General features: G+C 48.2%; 1 protein-coding gene across 1 annotated transcript in view; it reads right to left on the reverse strand.

Annotated features, from left to right (window-relative positions):
* The window catches only part of KIF6 (kinesin family member 6), a 375,439-nt gene that overhangs the window by 22,977 nt on the left and 332,517 nt on the right, over positions 1 to 19,945 (reverse strand). Inside the window, exons 17-18 of the mRNA XM_055329543.1 lie at positions 1,995 to 2,079; positions 342 to 477 (exon numbers count right to left, since the gene is read on the reverse strand). Of these exons, the coding sequence (XP_055185518.1) occupies positions 342 to 477; positions 1,995 to 2,079 (221 nt within the window). The remainder of the gene's footprint in view (positions 1 to 341; positions 478 to 1,994; positions 2,080 to 19,945) is intronic.

Here is a 19,945-nt window from a genome sequence, read left to right on the forward strand (position 1 = left end):
ATATATGACTGGTAAAAAACAGTCAATATTGTCAATATGGTATCACGGAGAACGTTACCCAAAGCAACAGTGGCAAATACCTTGGTTTGGGCACAGCTTCCATCCCCCACATTTCTACGCATCAGGTGCCAGAGCACAGATTCAATAAGCCCCCAGCCATTTGCCTTCCTCATTATTAAGATGAGCACTTGCCTTATGAGCCACGGCTGAGAGCTCATGGGCCTGTGGGTGGAAGCCCCCACTCTTCTGCCTCTGACAGCCTCTCCCCGCTTGCCCTGACATTGCCCAGGCCACAGGAAGGGGGCAGGCTCTGGGGCAGTGAAGGGGGCAGCTGCTAATACCTGCAGGCTGGTGGCTTCCTCTGTCCACCAGGCTTCAAACTCTTTCTGCAGCTTCACCTTGGCCTTGTCCATGAGCAGCTGCAGGTGCTCGATCTCCACCTTCAGGGCCTTCAGGTGTGTGAACATGGTTTTATACCTACAGTGGAATCAGGGAAGAGTCTTGAAGGTCACCAGCAGGGAGGAAAGGCCATGATGGGAGTGTCGCTGTGGGGCCTGTGCCTCGGAAGGCTGCCTGTGCCGCAGCCACATAAACTCACTCAGCCCTCTACACAGTCCTATGAAGATGATGCTCCACTTTACAGATTCGGAACCTCAGGCGTGGAGAGGTTACGTAACTTGCTCTATGGCACGGGGCCAGTAAACAGAGGGGCCAGGATGTGAAAACCAGCTCTGGAAACCAGTCTAATGCACCTTTCTATTCCACTGGTTCACCTTTGTGTGGAGGACAGAAGTGTCCATACGTTTGTTACTGCCTGTGTAAGTTTGGGCACCACGGAGCAGGAGTTGTCCAACAGGAAACAGTTAAGTGGCCAAACTGCAGACACAGCTTGGCTCCTGAGATAACCTTGAGGTTGGAAATGTGGATCAAGGGGACAACACATGGTGGAATAAAGACACAAGAAAGATGGGTTGGAAGGAAACTGGGAAAAATAAACAGAGTGAGGGAGAAAGAGGATAATGCAGAGCCAAATCCAAGGGTGGAGAGCAAACTGTGGCACATCTGGGAGGGTGGCGCAAGGCTTTCTGGAAGGAGGATGGGCTGCAGGACAAGCCCCAATGCAGTTATGGGGAGAAATCTGAGGGCCAGCTGAATGGGGCTTAGTTCTGCTCAAGACTTGGGTAGTTAGGGGTGTGTGAGCGGGGGGTGGGGGGGGTAGGGAGAGGCCAGAGGCCTGGGGTTTGCTCAGGGGGCATGCCCAGGGGTGGCACGTGTAGCATTGCCACCATCAGCTTCTCAAGGGCTAGGGAGGTGACTTGTTTGCTCTCCCCAGAGCCTCTCCATGGCACGCAGGACATAGCAAACATTGGTCGAAGCGTCCATCAATGAATGAACGATGAGGCTGGACTGGGGCGTGAAGTGAGATTCTGTGCCCATGCTGAGTATCAGTTGTGGCCATGAGTCTGCTCATGCCTGAGGTTCCTCACTCTGTTAGTGAAGTCATCTTGGGATCCTAAATGGCTGCAAAGAGGGTGTGAGGTTCTGAGGACACCCTGCAGGTGAGGAGACTCAGGAGGGAAGCTGAGGCAGAGGCGGTGGGTGGGGGGAGGTGTAGATTGGCAGGAGGGAGACCTCAGCGGTCATATTTCTTGACTCCCCTAGATGGCGGCAGTAGATAAGCCTCATTGCTCCTGAGCTGCAGCCCAGGACCAGGGGATGGTGAGGATGCCAACAAGCAAACCTCTGCATGGGCTCCACAGCCCCCTGGGCCTTCTGCTCCTGATTCCAGTCTCACTCTGCTTATGGTCCCTGCATCCCATACCCATCTGCTCAAAGGCAGCACGCCCTCCAGCTATTTGAGGACCCAGCTACTGGACCCACTTCCCAGAGCAGCTCCAGCCCTGGGTTGGGGAGTGGCCACTCTGCCTAGCCTGCGCAGCTCCAGGTCATCCCTGAGAGCCCAGGAGGCTGGGTGAGGTGAAACGAAAGGGTACCTTCTCTTTTCTTCCTCCAGCTGTGATCGAAGCTTCTCTTCCAGCAAGTCTGGCATCGAAGGCATGGCTATGTTTTCTGAGATGCCTGTAGAAGGAAGACGCCAATGGGTTACTCCAACGAAGAAGAAACGTAAAAGGAGAAGTGGGGTACTTAGGGCAGAGGACAGAGTAAAGTGTATCCCAAGACGAAAGGGGACTCTGTGAGTACCTTCCAGGGCCTTTGGGTGGGAGTCTGCTCTGTCCCCCTCCTCTGGACGCCAATCTCTGCTCGGCTGAAAGCCTGTGAGGAGAGGCTTCCACGATTATTTCGTCTGTCCCTCCCACAGTCCAACATCTGCCACTGGAAGAGAATTCCTCCTTACATTGCTACTAATCCTTTTACTGTTGAATTCACTTATTTCCTCTTGAATCCCGAGGGAAGATGCAAAATAGCATTTTCCCATCCTCTGCTACAGCGCCCCTCACAAACCAGGAAGACATCACTGAACTGTCTCACATTTGTCACATCTGTCTTTGCACCAGTGGAGGTGCTAAGAGTCTCTGGCCTCAGATCATGTTTCCTATTTTTGACTTCCCTCCAAAGCCAAGGTTCCCACGCCTCATTGACCCAAGCAATGCTAACATGCAGCCAGAGCTGAGAACACATTCAGGTGCCCTGCCCGTGAGATAGGGCGACAGGAACGTGCCAAGCTCTGGGTGAGGGCTGTGTTCCCATGCATGCCGACCACTGCTACTGGCTGCCTAGCTGCCTGCTTGTCTGGGGCCTGGCCTCTCCCAGCCCGCTGGGTGGGGCCAATTTGTCCCCCCAGGAGTCACTGTGGTTGCTCTGCATTTCCTAGCCTCACAGGGGGTATCTTGGAAGTCACACAGCTCTGCTTTTTGCTCCATGTAGGGGAGAACCCACTTTCGGCCAGGAGCATTCTGGACACGATCAGACTTCATCCTTCTAGTACTCATTTGAAGCATTGTTGTTCTCATTTTGCAGAGAAGGATACCGAGGTTCAAAGAGGTCAACTTGCCCAAGGCCACCCGGCTAACTTTAGGAATCCGGATCCAAATCCAGCTTTGTTTGGTTGCAAAGAGGCTTGGTTCCAGAAATTCCTTCTATTAACATTTCTGACAGATGGTCATCTGCTTTCTGCCCAAATATTTCCAGGGGGCAGGAGCTCACTACTTTGCACAGTGGCCCATTTCATTGTGGGTAGCTCTGTTTTCTCTTCCTTTGGGCTGAGACCCACCCCACTAACTTCTTTCCACCTTTACTTTGGGTCTTTGGAGCAGCAGAGCATGTCTTCCTTCTTAATTTGATGGTTCTTTAGAGATTTTCACAACAACAACAACAACAACAAAACAACAACAAAATAATGTACCAATTATGCATCCGGAGCTTTATTCTCAGGCTAACTCTGCCTACCTCCCTCATCTAAGGGCTCAGTGACAGGGTTGCTTTCTGACTAATCTCAAGGATTAGAGTCTAAATCTGGATCTAATACTCCAGATAGGTCTGAAAGGGCCAGGGTAGAGAACGGCCCTCCAACGTCTTAAAAATGCACATTCTATATTTCTATAGCAGGTAAATTATGAACAGTGACCATTTATTGAATGCCTGCTATCTGCTAGGTTCTCACAAGTTCCCCCAGGCACGGAGCTAGATGCCCTCACCTTATTGCTAATTCTCAAACGAACCCAGCAGGGAGGGTCTTACCATCTCATTTCCATTAGATTCTGAGGCTCAGAGAGGGTTGTGAATAACCCAGGGTCACACAGCTAATGAGCAGAGTTGGGATTTGAACTCAAACTTTGCTGGTTCCAAAGAACTCAGGGCATATACCAGGGAGCTCCCCTGCCCCCTGCCCCCCAACAAGTGCAGGTATTTTTCCTCAGCTTTGTCACTGTCATGGCCATGTCAGTTTGTCACTGGCCTCTATGGAGCTTGGGTTTATTTATTTTTAAAATATTTTATTTATTTATTCATGAGAGACACACACAGAGAGAGAGAGGCAGAGACACAGGCAGAGGGAGAAGCAGGCTCCACGCAGGGAACCTGACATGAGGCTCGATCCCGGGTCTCCAGGATCACATCCTGGGCCAAAGGCGGTGCTAAACCGCTGAGCCACCCGGGCTGCCCGAAGCTTGTGTTTAAACACTTGCATATTTTTATGAGTGGCTGTCAAAACACATCCTATTTCAGCATGATTGTTCTTTGGATCCTAAATGCCGCACTTCCCATCTATTGGGGGTTAAGCCTCAGCCTATCATGTCTCTACTCTGTGCCTTTTATGTCATTGTCTAACTCACCGGACAATATGCAAAGCAGATTAGGAGTCTCTCCTTTCTCTCAGTCCAGGCACCTGATACTCTCTCTCTCTCCCGCGTGTCAAGTGACAGCTGTCTCCCATAAACTGACTGGATGAGTGTGTGACTCCATCACCTGAACACGGGAGATGCAGATACCATTGGATTCGCCAACTGAAGATGCCAGGTCACCCATGCTGGTGCATTTTTCGGCCCTAAGGAGTTGGCTGCCTGGCCACATTGCTCCCCCCCACCCCCACCCGGCACAGGTCCCGGGAGCCCCTGGAGGGCAGGGTCTGGTCCTCCTGCTCTTCGCATTTCTCCTGGGCTTTGTTCAGGCTCCCAGTGCAGTGGACACTCAATGCTAAGTGTGTGCATGGCCCTTGCCCTCCCTGAAAAATGTGATAAACTCGAAGGCAGTATCTTCACATCAAACTGATAACGGTAGGACCTGAAATGGACAGAATGTTTCACGGTCGCTTAAGAGGTTCAGAAATGAGAAAATCTATCTTCCAGCCGGTTGAAAAAGGAAAGATGCGAATCTCCTTCTTTGAACACTTTTTGGCTCCACGCCAAGGAAGCCCCTGAGAGATGGGGCGAAGACCCTGCTCTGTAGTGGCTGGCTGGGCACCCCTCAGACGCTCGCTGCAGGAGAGACCGCTGGGGCTGCAGCAGGTGGGCGCCTCCCAGCTGGCGGAGGCTGTCGCTAAGGGCTTCACAAGGGGAGGCTGAGGTGACTTGGTTTCCCATCTAAAGGCCGTGGCTGCCCAGCACGAGCGGGGAGGCCATCTGCGGGAGAGAGTTCTTGCTCCATCCCATCGCTTCCCATCTTCCCCTTGGGCATCTTGCAGGCTTCCCTGGCAGATCACAGTGGCAGGTGCCTTGGAGATGCGTGGGTGGCCTCGGGCAGAGAGAGCATTACTCTGAATGCAGCTGACCCAAGAATAGGAGATGATGTCAGCTCCTGTTTGTGGGGCATGCTCTCGGTTCTATTCTCTGTGCTGCCTCATTTATTCCTGTCATTCCGGCTAGCAGATGATATCACCTCTGTTTTGCAGACAAGGAGACCAAAGCTTGGGTGACCAGGAGGCTTGCACCATGCCATAAGCTACCAAATGGAAAAGCCAGCTTCGAATCCAATGGCTGTCATTCATTCACTCATGTAACAAATGGGCTGCCCCTGATGCAGGGGCGGTCTACTGGGGAAGGTGGACACTGAATCCACAAAAAAGCTGAGTTAACGTAATGTTGAGTTGACATGGGGCTGAAGGGCACCATGAGGAGAAAGAGCTGGATAAAGGGTGGAGGGCTGCTATGTTAGGGTTGAGCGGTCGGAGAGGCGTCGCTGAAGAGAGGCCAAAGACCTGAATGAGGGGAGAGAACAAGCATGCAGAAATCAGGATGGAGAGTATAGCAGCGAGTGCAAAGGGCTTGAGGTACATCTGCTCGGGCCTTCTGAGGAACTGCAAGAAAGCTAGTGTGCCTGGGAAGGCTGGTGGGGGAGAGCGGTGGGAGCTGAGGCCAGATCATGTAGGACCTTGTAGGCCCTGGTAAGGATCTCAGCTTTGAGAGAGACAGAGGCTAGAGCATTTTGAGGACAGAAATGGCTTGATCTATTCCTTTGATAACTAAGCCAAGCAGTTCTTTGCCGATCCAGACAAAGCTGCTCCGAACTAAAGAATGGTCCGTGTGAGCTGGCGCCAGGATGCTGTAAGCCTATTGAAAGGATGTGGGAAAGAAAGCTGGGGTTGGGGACCTCGGGCAGCTGGAAGGAGGGCACAACATATCCCCAGGACACAAGCTGTCCATGTTGTCATGGCAACCAATGGGTTATTGCCAAAGGTGATGTTTGCTCAGTGCAATGCATTGTAACCCTCGCAGGAGACAGCCCTGGCTGCTTCTGATGCTTCCTGAGGTGGGGCTTATCAGTCTGGTCTGAAGAGAAAGAGGGGCCGGGGACTGAAAGGGGACCCAACCAAAGCGGCTGAGCAAGAACAGAGGAAGACAGAGTAAGTGAAGGCCACTGGGGCTTTGTAAGTCTCCATGCCCACTGGGACTGTGGCCAGGGACAGGACCTCCAGTCACCTGACAGGAGGCACAGGGGGGCCTGCCTTTCGATCACAGGATTCTGGCTGGGCCAGGAGCACAGGGGGCCAGAGCCCTGAGTGGCCTATGAGGTGACACTGTGACTCCGCTCAGGCGGCTGGCTCCAGAGCAATACAAAAGCAAGAAAGAAGGGTTTCTTTCCAGCAGCTGTAGATATGAATGTCACACAAGGAGGGAGCCCTGAGTGGTCACGTAGTATCTGAAACTTCAAACAGGGCACCCTCAGTCCCAGGCTGACCCCAACTCTTGAAGTGTCAGGTATTCGGGAATTAGCAGCATGAGGACAAAAGAGGCCCCTGCTGGGAAGGCTGGCCCCCTGTGGGCCCCTTCCAACCTGGTGGGATTTGGAGACACTGAATAGACCATTATAATTTCTCTTCCTGCTTCCCCATACCCTCCTCTTAAACATAACATCATGTGTGCATACGCGTGCGCGCACACACACCCACACCCACACCCTAAAACTCTTCTACAGTCATTCAGTGTCTGAAATGTGCAGGATATTATTTCTTTGGGTCAGTGGCTCTCTACTGGGTGTGCACATGAGATGCTGGTAAAAGCACAGAGATAGCTGGGCCCTGCTCTAGCCCTACTGAGCTAGAGTCTTCCAGTAGGTTCCTTGGGGACTCTGATGCTCAGCCCTTGCTAAGAAACACTGCTCAAGGCTCTGCGCCCAGGTTCAATGCAAGAACCCGCAGAGGATTTGATGGGATAGTATATGGGGCTAGTGTGTCCCTTGGCTCCCGTACACTTCCCAGACTTCTGGGAGCCACAGTGGGGAAAAGGAGCCCAGAGGTTTCCAGCAAGGAAGACACACCCCTTGCAGGGCTGGAGCTGCCTGTGCTTGACCTTGTAGACAGTAGACAAAATGTGAGATACCCACCGCAGGGCTGCTCAGATGGGTCAGGCACCTCCTGTGTCTTATCTTAGACAATTTTCACAGCCCCACGACAGATGGGGAAACTGAGCTCAGGGGAAATAGTCTGCCCAGGATCACACTGCCAGTAAAGAGAGCTGGGGTCAGGACCCGCCTCTGTCTCACTTCAAAGCTGGTGTTTTTTCCTCTGGAAGTGATTCTGATAATGAAGGAAGCCCTGGGGCAGATCACTGAAGTCTGTATTGACTTGTCCTCCTATTTGAAGGCAGGCGATGCCCTTTTTCTGTGAATGCCTTTCAGATCTGGGGCTGGGGTGGAGAGAAAGCCCCAGCCTCTCCCGGAGTGCTGACCTGTGAAGACTGCCCTTTACTAACTGAAACCACGGCCCAAGCCTGATCCCACTTGGTATTTGCTGCTTGCCTGCCGGGTGTTGAGGAAGCGTCCTTATGCACTGTCCTTTCCCAAGTCCCGCCGCCCTCGGAATACCCAGGGCCAGCCTGCTTTTCTCCTTGACTCTGTGCTAGGAGCCCTAGGTAAGGCAATATTGAAGTGTCCAACGAGGTGCCAGAGCCACGAGGTGCCAGAGCCAAAAGGGCTTCCAGAGGCTTCTGTAGAGCAAAGGTTACGGGGCCTGACATGGTGGTTTCTGGTCCCCCCAGTGCCCTGCGTGGAAGGAAGCCATGAGTGATATGGCCCTACCATGGCAGACAAGGCTTCAGGGCCAGGGAGCCACTGCAGCCAGTCTCCTCAGCTATCCAATAATAATTCATTTGCTGAACACCCACTCTGGGCCTTTTGGGGCTAAACTATCTCACAGAGCCATAGATCACTCAGCCTCACCTGTTTGAGAGGTCACCGTGTCTATTCTTAGGGAGATTGATGGTGTCAGTAGCTCAATTACCACAATGGTCAGCAGCTCGGAGGCAAGGATTCCAACTTTCCAATCAGACCATTTCCTGTTTAATGGCTCAAATTTATTGTCAGCTGGAGTGATCACACGCTGACAGGCACTCAGAGCCACCATCCATCTTGGTGTGGATTTTCTAACACCTTAGCTGCCTGTGGCAGGCTCAGGCTTAAGGGTGTGATGAATACCCTGTGGACACGTGGCTGTGGCCGATAATCTCTCGGGCACACCCCCACAGCCACAGGTCCAGCTGCCGTCCCCCCGGGGAGTGGCCATGCTTTAGTCCAAGCAGAACCGTTGAGTAAGCCCTTGTAGAGCCAAACGCAGACCTGGACACTTCCTATAGAAAGCCATCTGCCGTCTCCTGCTGCCCGAGCAACCTCCCCTGTTCTACCCTGGGCCTCTCTCTGCCCAAAACCACACCCCTGGGAGGGCGGCCCCTCTCCTTCTGCATCTGCCTCTCCTCTTCCTCGGTGTTCCCTCTGGAGGAGGCGAAGAGTGCGGAGGGTCAGCGTGCACAGGGTCCCTGTGGGCTTACAGGCACACCCCAGGAGCATACTGCAGATGCACGAAAGACATTCCTAGTGCCACTGCTTGCTTCAGCTTGGCACAGGTTCCCCACTGCAGTCACCTCTGTTCACACAGGAACTCTTCTCTCTCTCCGCACAACTTTCTGCTGGAGCCCCAGAGCCATCTATGGTTTGCAGTCAGCATTCTCTGGTTGTAACCACTCAGATCCTGGCATGGGGACTTTCCTTCGGAGGGTCCAGATGCTGCTCCTGCCTCCTTTCCCTGGCCCATTGAGGCTCCTTCACTCCTCAGAGGCGAGCTCACATTTCTGAACACAAAGTTTCTCTCAAAGCTGGAGTACCCTGATAAGCCTGTCACTGCAGCCTCACTGACCAGTAGTGACCACAGGCCTCGGTCTGAGTGGCTTTTCAGACGGAAGTTAGCAAGAACCTTGGCATCCTTAAAACCCAGTTACATCTTTGTCACACTGGAACAAGCCATTCTGGAGTGTTCTCGGGGCACATGTGACCTTGTGGGAGGGCAGTTTCTCTCGTGCCTGCAAAAGTGAGGATGGGCCTTCCTCTTATAAAAACCCCTAATGATGATGGTTACTGGGATCTGGTCAATTCTTCTGGCTGGCTTACAAGAGACATTTCAAGACGTTAGGAACTGAGTTGAGGATCCTTAATAAAACTGTCTCCTGCCACTTTTAGAAAACTTATCTGCTACTAGCCAATTTGTAAATCGGTCTGCTCGTTTCAAAAAGATTTTATTACACAGTAGAGTCAAAAGTGAGTTTTGAGACAGACCACACAGTAGAACTGGCACATTTTCAAAGTGCAATGGCAAGAGCTTGCAAGACAACCAAAATACCCCACATCAAGAAAAGTGCCAAAAGAAATTTTTGAAGAGAATTTCTTTAAACCAAGTTAGCAGTTTATATCTAGCCCATTTTATCCTCTTTACTAGGGGTGATGTATATGGAGGTTCTTCTGCTTCCTTCAAAGGTCTTGAGGGGGTTTGAAGACCACTCAGAAAGGCTTGGTAAGAATCCTTAGAAATTTGTGCATGTGTGTGGGGTGTGTGCCATGTGCGTGTGTGTAGCTATTCCCATCATGACTGATTTCAAGCTACCAACATGATGTTCCTGAATCAGCTCTCGAGGCCTGTGTGAGCTGGCATTGGCATACCACTTACGCCCTCTAGCACTCACTTAGAACACAGATCCTTTTTCATAGGGTCACCCAGAGGGGTGAGGGACCTAAGGAGAGAGAAACCTGGCAGTGGACCGCAGGATGCTTGGGGGCTGAGCCCTGTGCTTATCTGTTTTGCACCCTTAAGTGGCTCCCCCACACCTGCCCTGTCTTCTACTCTCCTGCTACTTGCCCCAGGAGATGGCTGGTGGAATAACATGCTTCCTTACCCCTTGCCTTCCAGCTGGGCTCAGCCAGTGGTGAGCATGGGCAAGTGACTGGAGGGGTGGAGGGGAGAGAGGCTGAAATGCCATGAGCTGGATGCACTGCTTGACTAAAGGCTGTAGCTCCTATCAGATGGCCTGAGCCTTTCTGCAGAGCCCTTTCTGTCTTCAGGTCCTGGTAACTGCACTTCTTGCCCCCTTGGGTCTAGGGGCAGCAATGCTTCTTGCCCTGCTGTTGTTGTCACAACCTCTGTGTTTCCCTGCATTCTGCTAACACTTTTGTCGATAGGCTTTTATTTAACTCTCTTTCCAATACTTAATTTGATTTTTTTTTTTTAAGAGAGAGAGAGTGAGCAGAGGGGAGAGGCAGAGAAAGAGAGAGAATCATAAGCAGGCTCCACCTCAGGGCGCAGCCTTATCTGGGTTCAATCTCATGACCTGAGTTGAAATCAAGAGTCAGACGCTTAACCGACTGAGCCACCCAGGTGCCCCACCTAATTTGATTATTAATTTGAGTAATCTGCTTTGTATTTTGATCCTGAGCCACAAAGGCTCAAAGTGGGTAAACCATTGTCCAGAAAAGGTACACTGCATCAAGGCAAGGGACCTCTAGGGACCCATGAAGTTCCTCAAGTGAGGAAGAGTCAGCTTGGAACATCTCCTGGGCCCAAAGAACTTGCAGACATGTTACAAAGTACCAGTCAAGTGAGATCTTTACCAGCTGCCTTTCCTCCTTCTCTCCAACTCCTTCTTGGAGTCAGGGGAAATTGAGTTCAGTAGGCTGAGAGAGGAAGTGTCTTAGAGAAGGAGCTCACTCTATCCCTTTCCTCTTGGCAGTTGGCCTCACCCAGGGAAAAGGAGAGAACTCAGCTTTGAGTGAAATTTGAATTGTTGAGATTGTAGTTAACAATATAGAATGACCAATATTTTTTGGTTCTTACTTGTTTTGTTTGTAAATAACAGTGAATGAACATCTGAGTTGCTGGGCTATCCAATTTCCATCCAAGGACGAGGCCAAATTGTCCCCACTGCAAGGACATAAAGGGTGAAAGAACAACAAAAGGTGGCCTTGCAAGCACCTCCCCTGCATTGTTCAATGTGTCAGGCACATCATCTTTAGCTATTAAGTCCCTCCTAGTGGATACAAGGCACCTAGAGAAGGAACTGAGAAGTGGTAAATTTTCTGTTCTCATTTTTAAGTAAAATGCTCCTGACCCAAACAGTAGTGAGGAAGCGAAGGTTAATCAGAAATGAATCGGGATTTAGTTTTTACGACCACTTCTATCATGGGGATTCCACCACACAGTAATTTTTGTTTGATCTCTGAATCCTTGGAATCTAATCCTTCATCAAGTTCTGGAAATTATTATAAACTATTTCAAACACAAAAAAGTTTAGAGAGTGATATAAATAACACCCACATACAGCCTCCGTATTTTGAAAAATCTCGATAGTGCACCACACGTGCTTTGGTGTGTATGCATGTGTGTTTGAATGGGAACATTGCAAAGCTGGGGAAGGCCTCCTTAGCATCCCCTTCCATCCACTATCCCTGCCCCCCAAAGGTAACACTGTCCTGATGGTGCTGCAGACCTTCCCTTCCTGCTGGCACATTCTCAGCCTTTATCTCTAACATCCCTTAAAATTACTTCATTACTTAGCTATTTCTTGACCTAAGAGAAGGTGACAGAGGTGTTCTCTTTGTAAGTTTTTGTTGGACTGTACATGTGTATATATGTTTTCTGTACTTATGTTATCTTGCACCATAACACAAAGCTCCCACTCCCCTCCCCTGATACACAGTATTGACGATTTTGGAATTTACATAAATGGCATTATTCCACATATCTTTCAGCGATTGTCTTTCTTGCAATCATCATTTATTTTCTGAGATTTATTCATATTACCACATGTAGCTCTAGTTTACTCCTCTTGAATCCTCTATGGTGTTCTATTTTATGAATATATCATATGATATGAATATATCATGACTAGAGCTCATTTAATCTGTCTGCCTATCCAGGGGATCTTTGTGTTATCTTCTGTTCTTCTTTTTGTTTGTTTGGCTGTTTGCTATGATAAAAATGATGCTGGTTGTCTGTTGGTAGGTCTTCCCCAAACTCATCATCAATTTCGTTGGGGAAATGAGCTTTTGGGGAAATGAATCTTACTCAGCTCCATTACTCATGCAACAAAATCATTCCTAGGGAACACCAAGATCTGTCCTGGGCTGGCACAAATGGTGATTTTTATTACTTGTGCCAGCTGGAGGGGCCAGCCGGAGGGCCAGCCACAATATATTTTAGCCTAGCAGATGACATCAAGAGGCCAGAATTTTGTCTTCTAGATATTTGACTGTGTATATGTTCATTATGTTTATTGTATGTTATATATGTTTGTTATATATTTGTATATGATTGTCTTTATGTTTGTGTTCCCCAACATTTGTATGTTGAGATCAAATTCCCAATGCAATGGTATTTGGAGGTGAGGCTTTTGGAAGGTAATTAGGTCATGGGGATGGAGCCCTCGTGAAGCCCTTATAAAAAGGGGTCAGAGATCTAGCTCACTCCTTTTTTGCTGTGTGAGGACACAATGAGAAGTTGGCACTCTGTGACCCAGTGAGGGCCCCTCACTAGAACCACCATACTGTCACCCTAATCTCCAGCTTCTAGCCCCTGGAACTGTGAAAAAATTAACCTAGTCTATGGAATGTTGTTATAGCAGCTCTGACTGACTAGGGCATTGATCAAATGCCTAATTCATTCAAAGTAGCATACACGGTTCTCCACATTGGCATGATGGATAAAATGGCCCTGGCAACTGGTAACAGGATCATCCTTAATTTAGTGCTCAGTGGGAGAGACAGTGGCTGTATTTTTCATGGTAGAGTGATTAGTGGTGCCTGTGAACACCTGTGGGTGGAGAGACAAGGTGAATGTGGAAATGTGGTGACCTCCATGAGTTATGCCAACTGGTGCTGTTGGCCCAGAGCTGTGGCAGGCTCTGTGGCAGGGGGCCATGTCTGCTGCATGGGCATCTGGTTGTCTGGTCCTGGCCCTCAAAGTCAGGTTCATGATGATTTGCTGAGCATCTACTCTGTACTTGACTCCATCATATACACATCTTAACTGGCACTCAGAGTAGCCCTGGGGAGCTGATCTTCTCTTGTGGACAAGGAAATGGAAATTCAAGAAGATTGATGGACCAAGGTCACATGACTAGCAAATGGTAGAGTCACGATTCAAGCAGGGCCCTCCTGATTCCAAGGCAAATGTTCTTTTACTAAACTATAGCTGCAGTTCAAGGCTGGCACCAAGGCTGATATCCAGAGCCTCCTTCTGTTCTCCAGAATGGCTGGTGAGGAAGTCTGAACTACCCAAAGGGACTTGAGCCTTGGTAAATGGGAACTCAGCAGGGAAATGGGGTAGGGACTCCTCACTTCTAGGCTCCATCTTGAGCCTGGGAATCTGGCCAAATTTGGCCTCATGTCACTGATGCCGGTCCTATATTCATAAGCAACCGTGGATTAGAATTGAATCAGGTGGTGAGACTTTATCACTGGTCTAACAGAGCCAACTGAGTCCTTCTGGAGCCAGATGAGATACCATCTCAGCCTTTGAGGCAGCTGCTTCCTTTACATCCTGTCTTACTCCAGGGGTCAATATTTTGATCACTCCTTTCTGAGAGGATGAAGGCGCCTCTAATCCAAGCCCTTATGCATCTCCTCACCAAGTCTACGTTTCCTGCATGTCTTAAGGAGGTCTGCATTCACAAAGAGGTAAAATCATGGCACCTGAGGGCTGAGGAGTGTTAGATTCACTTGTTCATTCAACAGGCAATCAGCAAAACGCCAGCTCAGTTTCAGGATGCGCTGGGCACAGGATGTCACTTGGTACAACTGCTACATTTTATAGATGTTGGAATGTAGGCACAGTTCAACACTTATGGAGGACCTACTGTGTGCCAATTACTGTGCTCAGTGTTGGGGAAATAAAGATCCTCTGTCCAGTGGGGAGAAGATCACATAATTATCATACAATGTGGTGGGTCTTATCCTAGAGGTACAGAGCTCTGTGTGAGTCCAGAGGAAACTCAGCTAGTTCCGGGGAGGGAAGCTGGGAATCTGCCTCTGGAAATGTCTTAAAGCCATAAGGTCTGAAGGAAGATGTGCTAAGAGCTGCAGAACCTTTTCTCAAACAAAGGCTTCATGGCAAAAAGAGAAACAAGTTGCTTTGGTTGAATCAGGGTGGGCAAAAATCCTGGGGCCCTGCTGCTTGCACACTGGCTCCCCTCACCCTTGCCTCACACTCCCTAAGAACACGTAGGTCCCAGAGAACCCATTCTGAAAACCACTGAGCTAGAGAATGCAGTTCTATCCCAATCAGTGGCTCCTCTCCAAAGCCTGGACCTCCTGGTTTCACATACTGTCTGGATCACACTAGATGTTCGGTGAAGTCTGATAAATGAATGGATGACACTTTGGCCTTTTGCTTTCTCTCAAGTTTGGTACCCAAGGGGGCAGAATTCTAAAAAGGCAATGCAAGATTCAGTCTTAAAAAACAGATTGGGGAGTAGCAGGGATTGTACCACAGACCACAGTGCGAATTCTATTCAGGAGAAGAGAACCCCTCAGCAGACTCCAAGCTGGAACAACACAGTAGAATTGGCAGTCTTGGTGGCTCTCCCAACCCTTCCCAAGGCCCCTACTGGGGACATGGAGCTGTCCCTGCCCCATTTTCAGGTTTAACATGGAGCTGTTGCTGCCCCATTTTCAGGGTTAGGTAGTGCATATCACCCAGTGGCAATCCAAAGATCCAGGTGGCACTGCAGCCACAGAGAACTGTTCTTGGGTACTTTGTTCAAAGATCTCTGCTCCTGAGGTGGTGAGAGGGATACAGGAGAGAGGAGAGAGAACTAGTATTCAGGAGGCTAGTATTGGGGGCGGGTGGGATCTCAGATGCATTTGGAACCTTGGCATGCGGATGTCATGTTCATGGATGTTTATTTATTAATCATTATTGTTTCTATCTTCTGTAACAGTATATAAAAAACATGCCTACAAATAGAGGCAATGAAACATTCTAGTAGGTTATGTTTACACAGAAGTTGGGTCAAGGGGTAAAGGCAGAGAAAGGTGTGGAGTTACCCAACATGGACAGCTTGTGAGCTTCTCAAGGGCAGTGATCTCCCCACTTCCATCTATCACAGAACAACAGAATTAACTGACCACCAGCCCACAAGGGGCCAGGCCAGTCTGCATGGCAAGTGATCAGTGTGCAGCTCCCTGGGGCAGCATCATATCTCAGTGGGCAATGTCTGTAGCAGATTTACTCAGACAGCCAGACATTCTGGAGGCCCTCCCTGAGCCTGGGCCAGAAGCATGTGTACCCAGAGGAACAGTCCAGCACAGGGCAAGTGGGCAAGGGATTGAGAGCGGGGTGATACAGGTTATTTACTCATCAGTCAGTTAGAAATGCTGAAGAACTAGAATGACTGCTTTGGGGGCTTTCTTTTCCTGAAAGGCCTCTTTGACACAAACTTCCTTTTTTTTTTAATAAATTAATTTTTATTGGTGTTCAATTTACCAACATACAGAATAACACCCAGTGCTCATCCCGTCAAGTGACACAAACTTCCTTGTTCAAAAATATTCAGTGGCTCAACTGCCCATAAGATAAATGCTCAGATTCAAGGTGTTCAGTGAACTGGCCCAACTCACCATTTTAGATTTTTCTCTCCACTACTTTAGATAACTCCTCAATAAAGTCCTCTCCCTCTACCCTCCACACACAAAAACACGTACCTCATGTATACCTACCCACACAAAACCTACACATCATGTGTCCCTACATACACAGACCCCCACCTACACCCACAGTGACACACCATTCCCACACCATATATACACACACCCCACATATCCACACATACCCCCCACCAATACCACATACACCCTACATACCCCTACCTACACATGCCCCACATACATCTGACCACCACGTACACATACCACACACACACACAGATACTACCAACTTCCACATGACAACTGCCTCCCCACTCTTCTCTGAGGTTCTGACTCCTGCCCATTCCTCATGGTTCAGCCTAGACTGTGGCCCTGGTGACAAATGTCAGGGACCACTTCCTCTGGTAAGTTCTCAAAACTCTCACGGCTTGTCTCTCTCACCTGACACATTTCATATACTGATAGTGCCACGTGTCTCTTAAATCTGAATTACAGGCATTTTGTAGAGTTTTGATTGTGAGCAGAACAACAGCCTGTCACTGATCAAATATTGCTCAAAAGAGACAGTTAAGAGAGAGGCAATAGCCCATATTCCCCGCCCCAGCTTCTCTTGGTTTTATTCTTGTTCTGTGAAACCATCAGAAAGCAGAGTACCTGGAGCAGATTACCTCGGACACTCACATAAATGTTTTCAATGAGTTATGCTTTAATGTCAGGCTTCTTGCTTTTATAGAGGGTCGATAGAAGAATAATCTGGTATAACAACATTTCGGCATCTTTTGTAAGACTGCAGTTGAAGACATCGTTCACTGTGTCACTCAGTGTCTTTTAATAAGAATCTGAACAATAAATTCTGGTTTATGTTTAGTTCCAGGAAGAAATTCTATTTCTGTGGATAAATTAGTACGCTTCCTGTTGTCAGAAAATGAAACCTATGTAACTCCGGGTACTTCTCATTTTGCTTGGTGGCTAAATAAGAGACAGCCAAATTTATTGCCTCTGTATTGTAATTGGCTCAGCGGTGGTGTCCAGAAGCACTTACTCCTTCTACTTCTTTTAAATGGACTTATTTTATGTTCAAATGTCTCTTTATACTTTTGCAAGATGTGTGAGTCTGGAAGTTATCTGGGGAAGCATTGATTTGGCCTATTTATTGCCTGCTCTGGCCGGTAAGGGTACAGAGATGAATTTGATTGCACCCAGCTTTCCAGGAGCTCACCTTTCAGCATGGAGAAGATAGCCATGAAAATACACACTACAAAATAAGGCTGGTGCCTTCTGGAGGCATGTGAGGCTGGAGGACAGGCCAGGCTTGGGGAGAAGGGGCTAGACAAGGTTTCACGGCAGAGGCCATGGTTGAGCTGGTTTGGGGCTACAGTAGAAAGAGGGTAGCGAATAGGATAATATATGTAACTAAATCCAAAATTAGGTAAAGAATTCCCTTTTAATGTGTATTTCCTCTTATGCTGGCTAGGGTAGAAATCCTTTGAGGGCAGGCATTGGATCTGTGTCCCTCTGTGAACTGAGGTGCAGTAGAGGGGTTATGCATGGGCTCTGGACACACGTGTTCATTGCATCCCTGAGCTGAGCAAAGTTAGGCAGGTTCACTTAACCCTTTTGGGATTTAACTCTAAAATGAGGATAACAGTAGTATCTCCCTCATGGGGATTCCAGAAGCAATAAAGAAAAAACTACACATAGAGAACTTAGACCCAGGCCTGGCACATGCCAAGTTCTCAAGGAACATTTGCAAATCCAACTTCAATTAAAAAAAAAAAAAAGGAAAAAAAAACCATTTGCTGATCAGCCTTATCTGCATTACTGCATTCAGGGCGATACAATAAAGGGGGGAACCATACACAACTAAATGCAGCAAAGTACTCTCAACTCAACCAACTGAATCTAGTTCAATTAATATCGTCTCCAAACGATGTCTCATTAAAAACTGTGTTGTTTTCTTGTTTCCTGAAACGGTGTGTGGGAGTAGGCCCTCCTCTAAGACAGGAGGAACATTTGTTTGTCGATGATATTCATATAACTGGTCATTGACATTTCTCTTAAAGGAACTGAGACTCTGGCTGTTACACCCAGGGCCCCCCTGGGCCCAGGGCTTCTCCTGTCCCACATCTGTCTTCCCTGGTATCCCTGTCCACTCACCTTCCAAAAGACCAGGGTTCCCTGGGTAGGCAGTAAATGAAAAGAGAACCATCATCTAGATATTCAGCTAGGAAGAGGAAGAGTCTTCATAAGAGGACACACACATGCACAAAACTGACCTTTCAATGGCACTTATCTGGATGCCCAAGCTATCGTGATAAATGTTGGACAACCAGTTCTCTGGGAAAAAAGCACCCCAATTTATAATAACATTTGTCACCTTTTGTGGTGTAAATAGTCCCAGTGGGCTGGTTTCAAGCTGCCACTGTGATGTCACTGCATGTGGAATCGGGAAGAGATGCACAGTAGTAGACCTTAAGACAGTATTTCCATGATACAAGTATAGTAGTAGTAAATAACCTCAAGAGCTGAGATAATAATAAAACATAGTAAACAACAGGTGGTCTCCAACTTATGATGGTCTGACTTAGGATTTTTTGGCTTTAGGATGGTGCAAAAGTCATACCCATTTAGGAGGAACCACACTTTGAATTTTGACTTTTGACTTTTGACTTTTTCCCAGGATAGCAATAGGCCGCATGATAGGCTTTTGTGATCCTGGGCAGTGGCAGGGGGCCAGAGCCCCTAGGCTGCTATGTAAACAACTAATAGACTCACAACCATCCCGTACCCATACAACCATTCTGTTTTTCACTTTCAATACATAATTCAATCAATTACATGAGCTACTCAACACTTAATTATAAACTGGGCTTTGAGTTAGACAATTTTGCCCAACTGTAGGTTAATGTAAGTATTCTGAGCATGTTTAAAGTAGGCTAGGCTGTTTGGTGGGGACTGGTGACTTGGGAACCCTACTCTTCTGCCATCTTGCCCCGCCTCTGCCGGGACACCTGCACCCCGATGTTTCTAGCAGCAATGTCCACAGTAGCCAAACTGTGGAAGGAGCCTCGGTGTCCATCGAAAGATGAATGGATAAAGAAGATGTGGTTTATGTATACAATGGAATATTACTCAGCCATTAGAAACAACAAATACCCACCATTTGCTTCAACGTGGATGGAACTGGAGGGTATTATGCTGAGTGAAGTAAGTCAATCGGAGAAGGACAAACAGTGTATGTTCTCACTCATTTGGGGAATATGAATAATAGTGAAGGGGAATATAAGGGAAGGGAGAAGAAATGTGTGGGAGATATCAGAAAGGGACACAGAACATAAAGACTTCTAACTCTGGGAAATGAACTAGGGGTGGTGGAAGGGGAGGAGGGCGGGGGGTGGGGGTGAATGGGTGACGGGCACGGAGGGGGACACTTGACGGGATGAGCACTGAGTGTTATTCTGTATGTTGGTAAATTGAACACCAATAAAAATTAATTTATAATAAAAAAAAGAAAGATGAATGGATAAAGAAGATGTGGTTTATGTATACAATGGAATATTCCTCAGCCATTAGAAATGACAAATACCCACCATTTCCTTCAACGTGGGTGGAACTGGAGGGTATTATGCTGAGTGAAATAAGTCAATCGGAGAAGGACAAACATTATATGGTCTCATTCATTTGGGGAATATAAAAAAATAGTGAAAGGGAATAAAGGGGAAAGGAGAAAAAATGAGTGGGAAATATCAGAAAGGGAGACAGAACATGAGAGACTCCTAACTCTGGGAAACAAACTAGGGGTGGTAGAAAGGGAGGTGGGCGGGGGGTGGGGGTGACTGGGTGATGGGCACTGAGGGGGGCATTTGATGGGATGAGCACTGAGTTTTATGCTATATGTTGGCAAATTGAACACCAATAAAAACTAAATTTATAAAAAAAATAAAGTAGGCTAGGCTAAGCTAGATGCTTTGTAGGTTAGTTGTATTAAGTGCATTTTCAAATTAACAATATTTTCAGCTGATGATGGGGTTATCAGGATGTAACTCCATTGTAAGTTGAGGAAGATCTGTCATTAGGAAGTGATAAATTT

This window comes from Nyctereutes procyonoides, unplaced genomic scaffold (genome assembly GCF_905146905.1).
Source record: "Nyctereutes procyonoides isolate TBG_1078 unplaced genomic scaffold, NYPRO_anot_genome, whole genome shotgun sequence".
Classification (NCBI taxonomy): domain Eukaryota; kingdom Metazoa; phylum Chordata; class Mammalia; order Carnivora; family Canidae; genus Nyctereutes; species Nyctereutes procyonoides.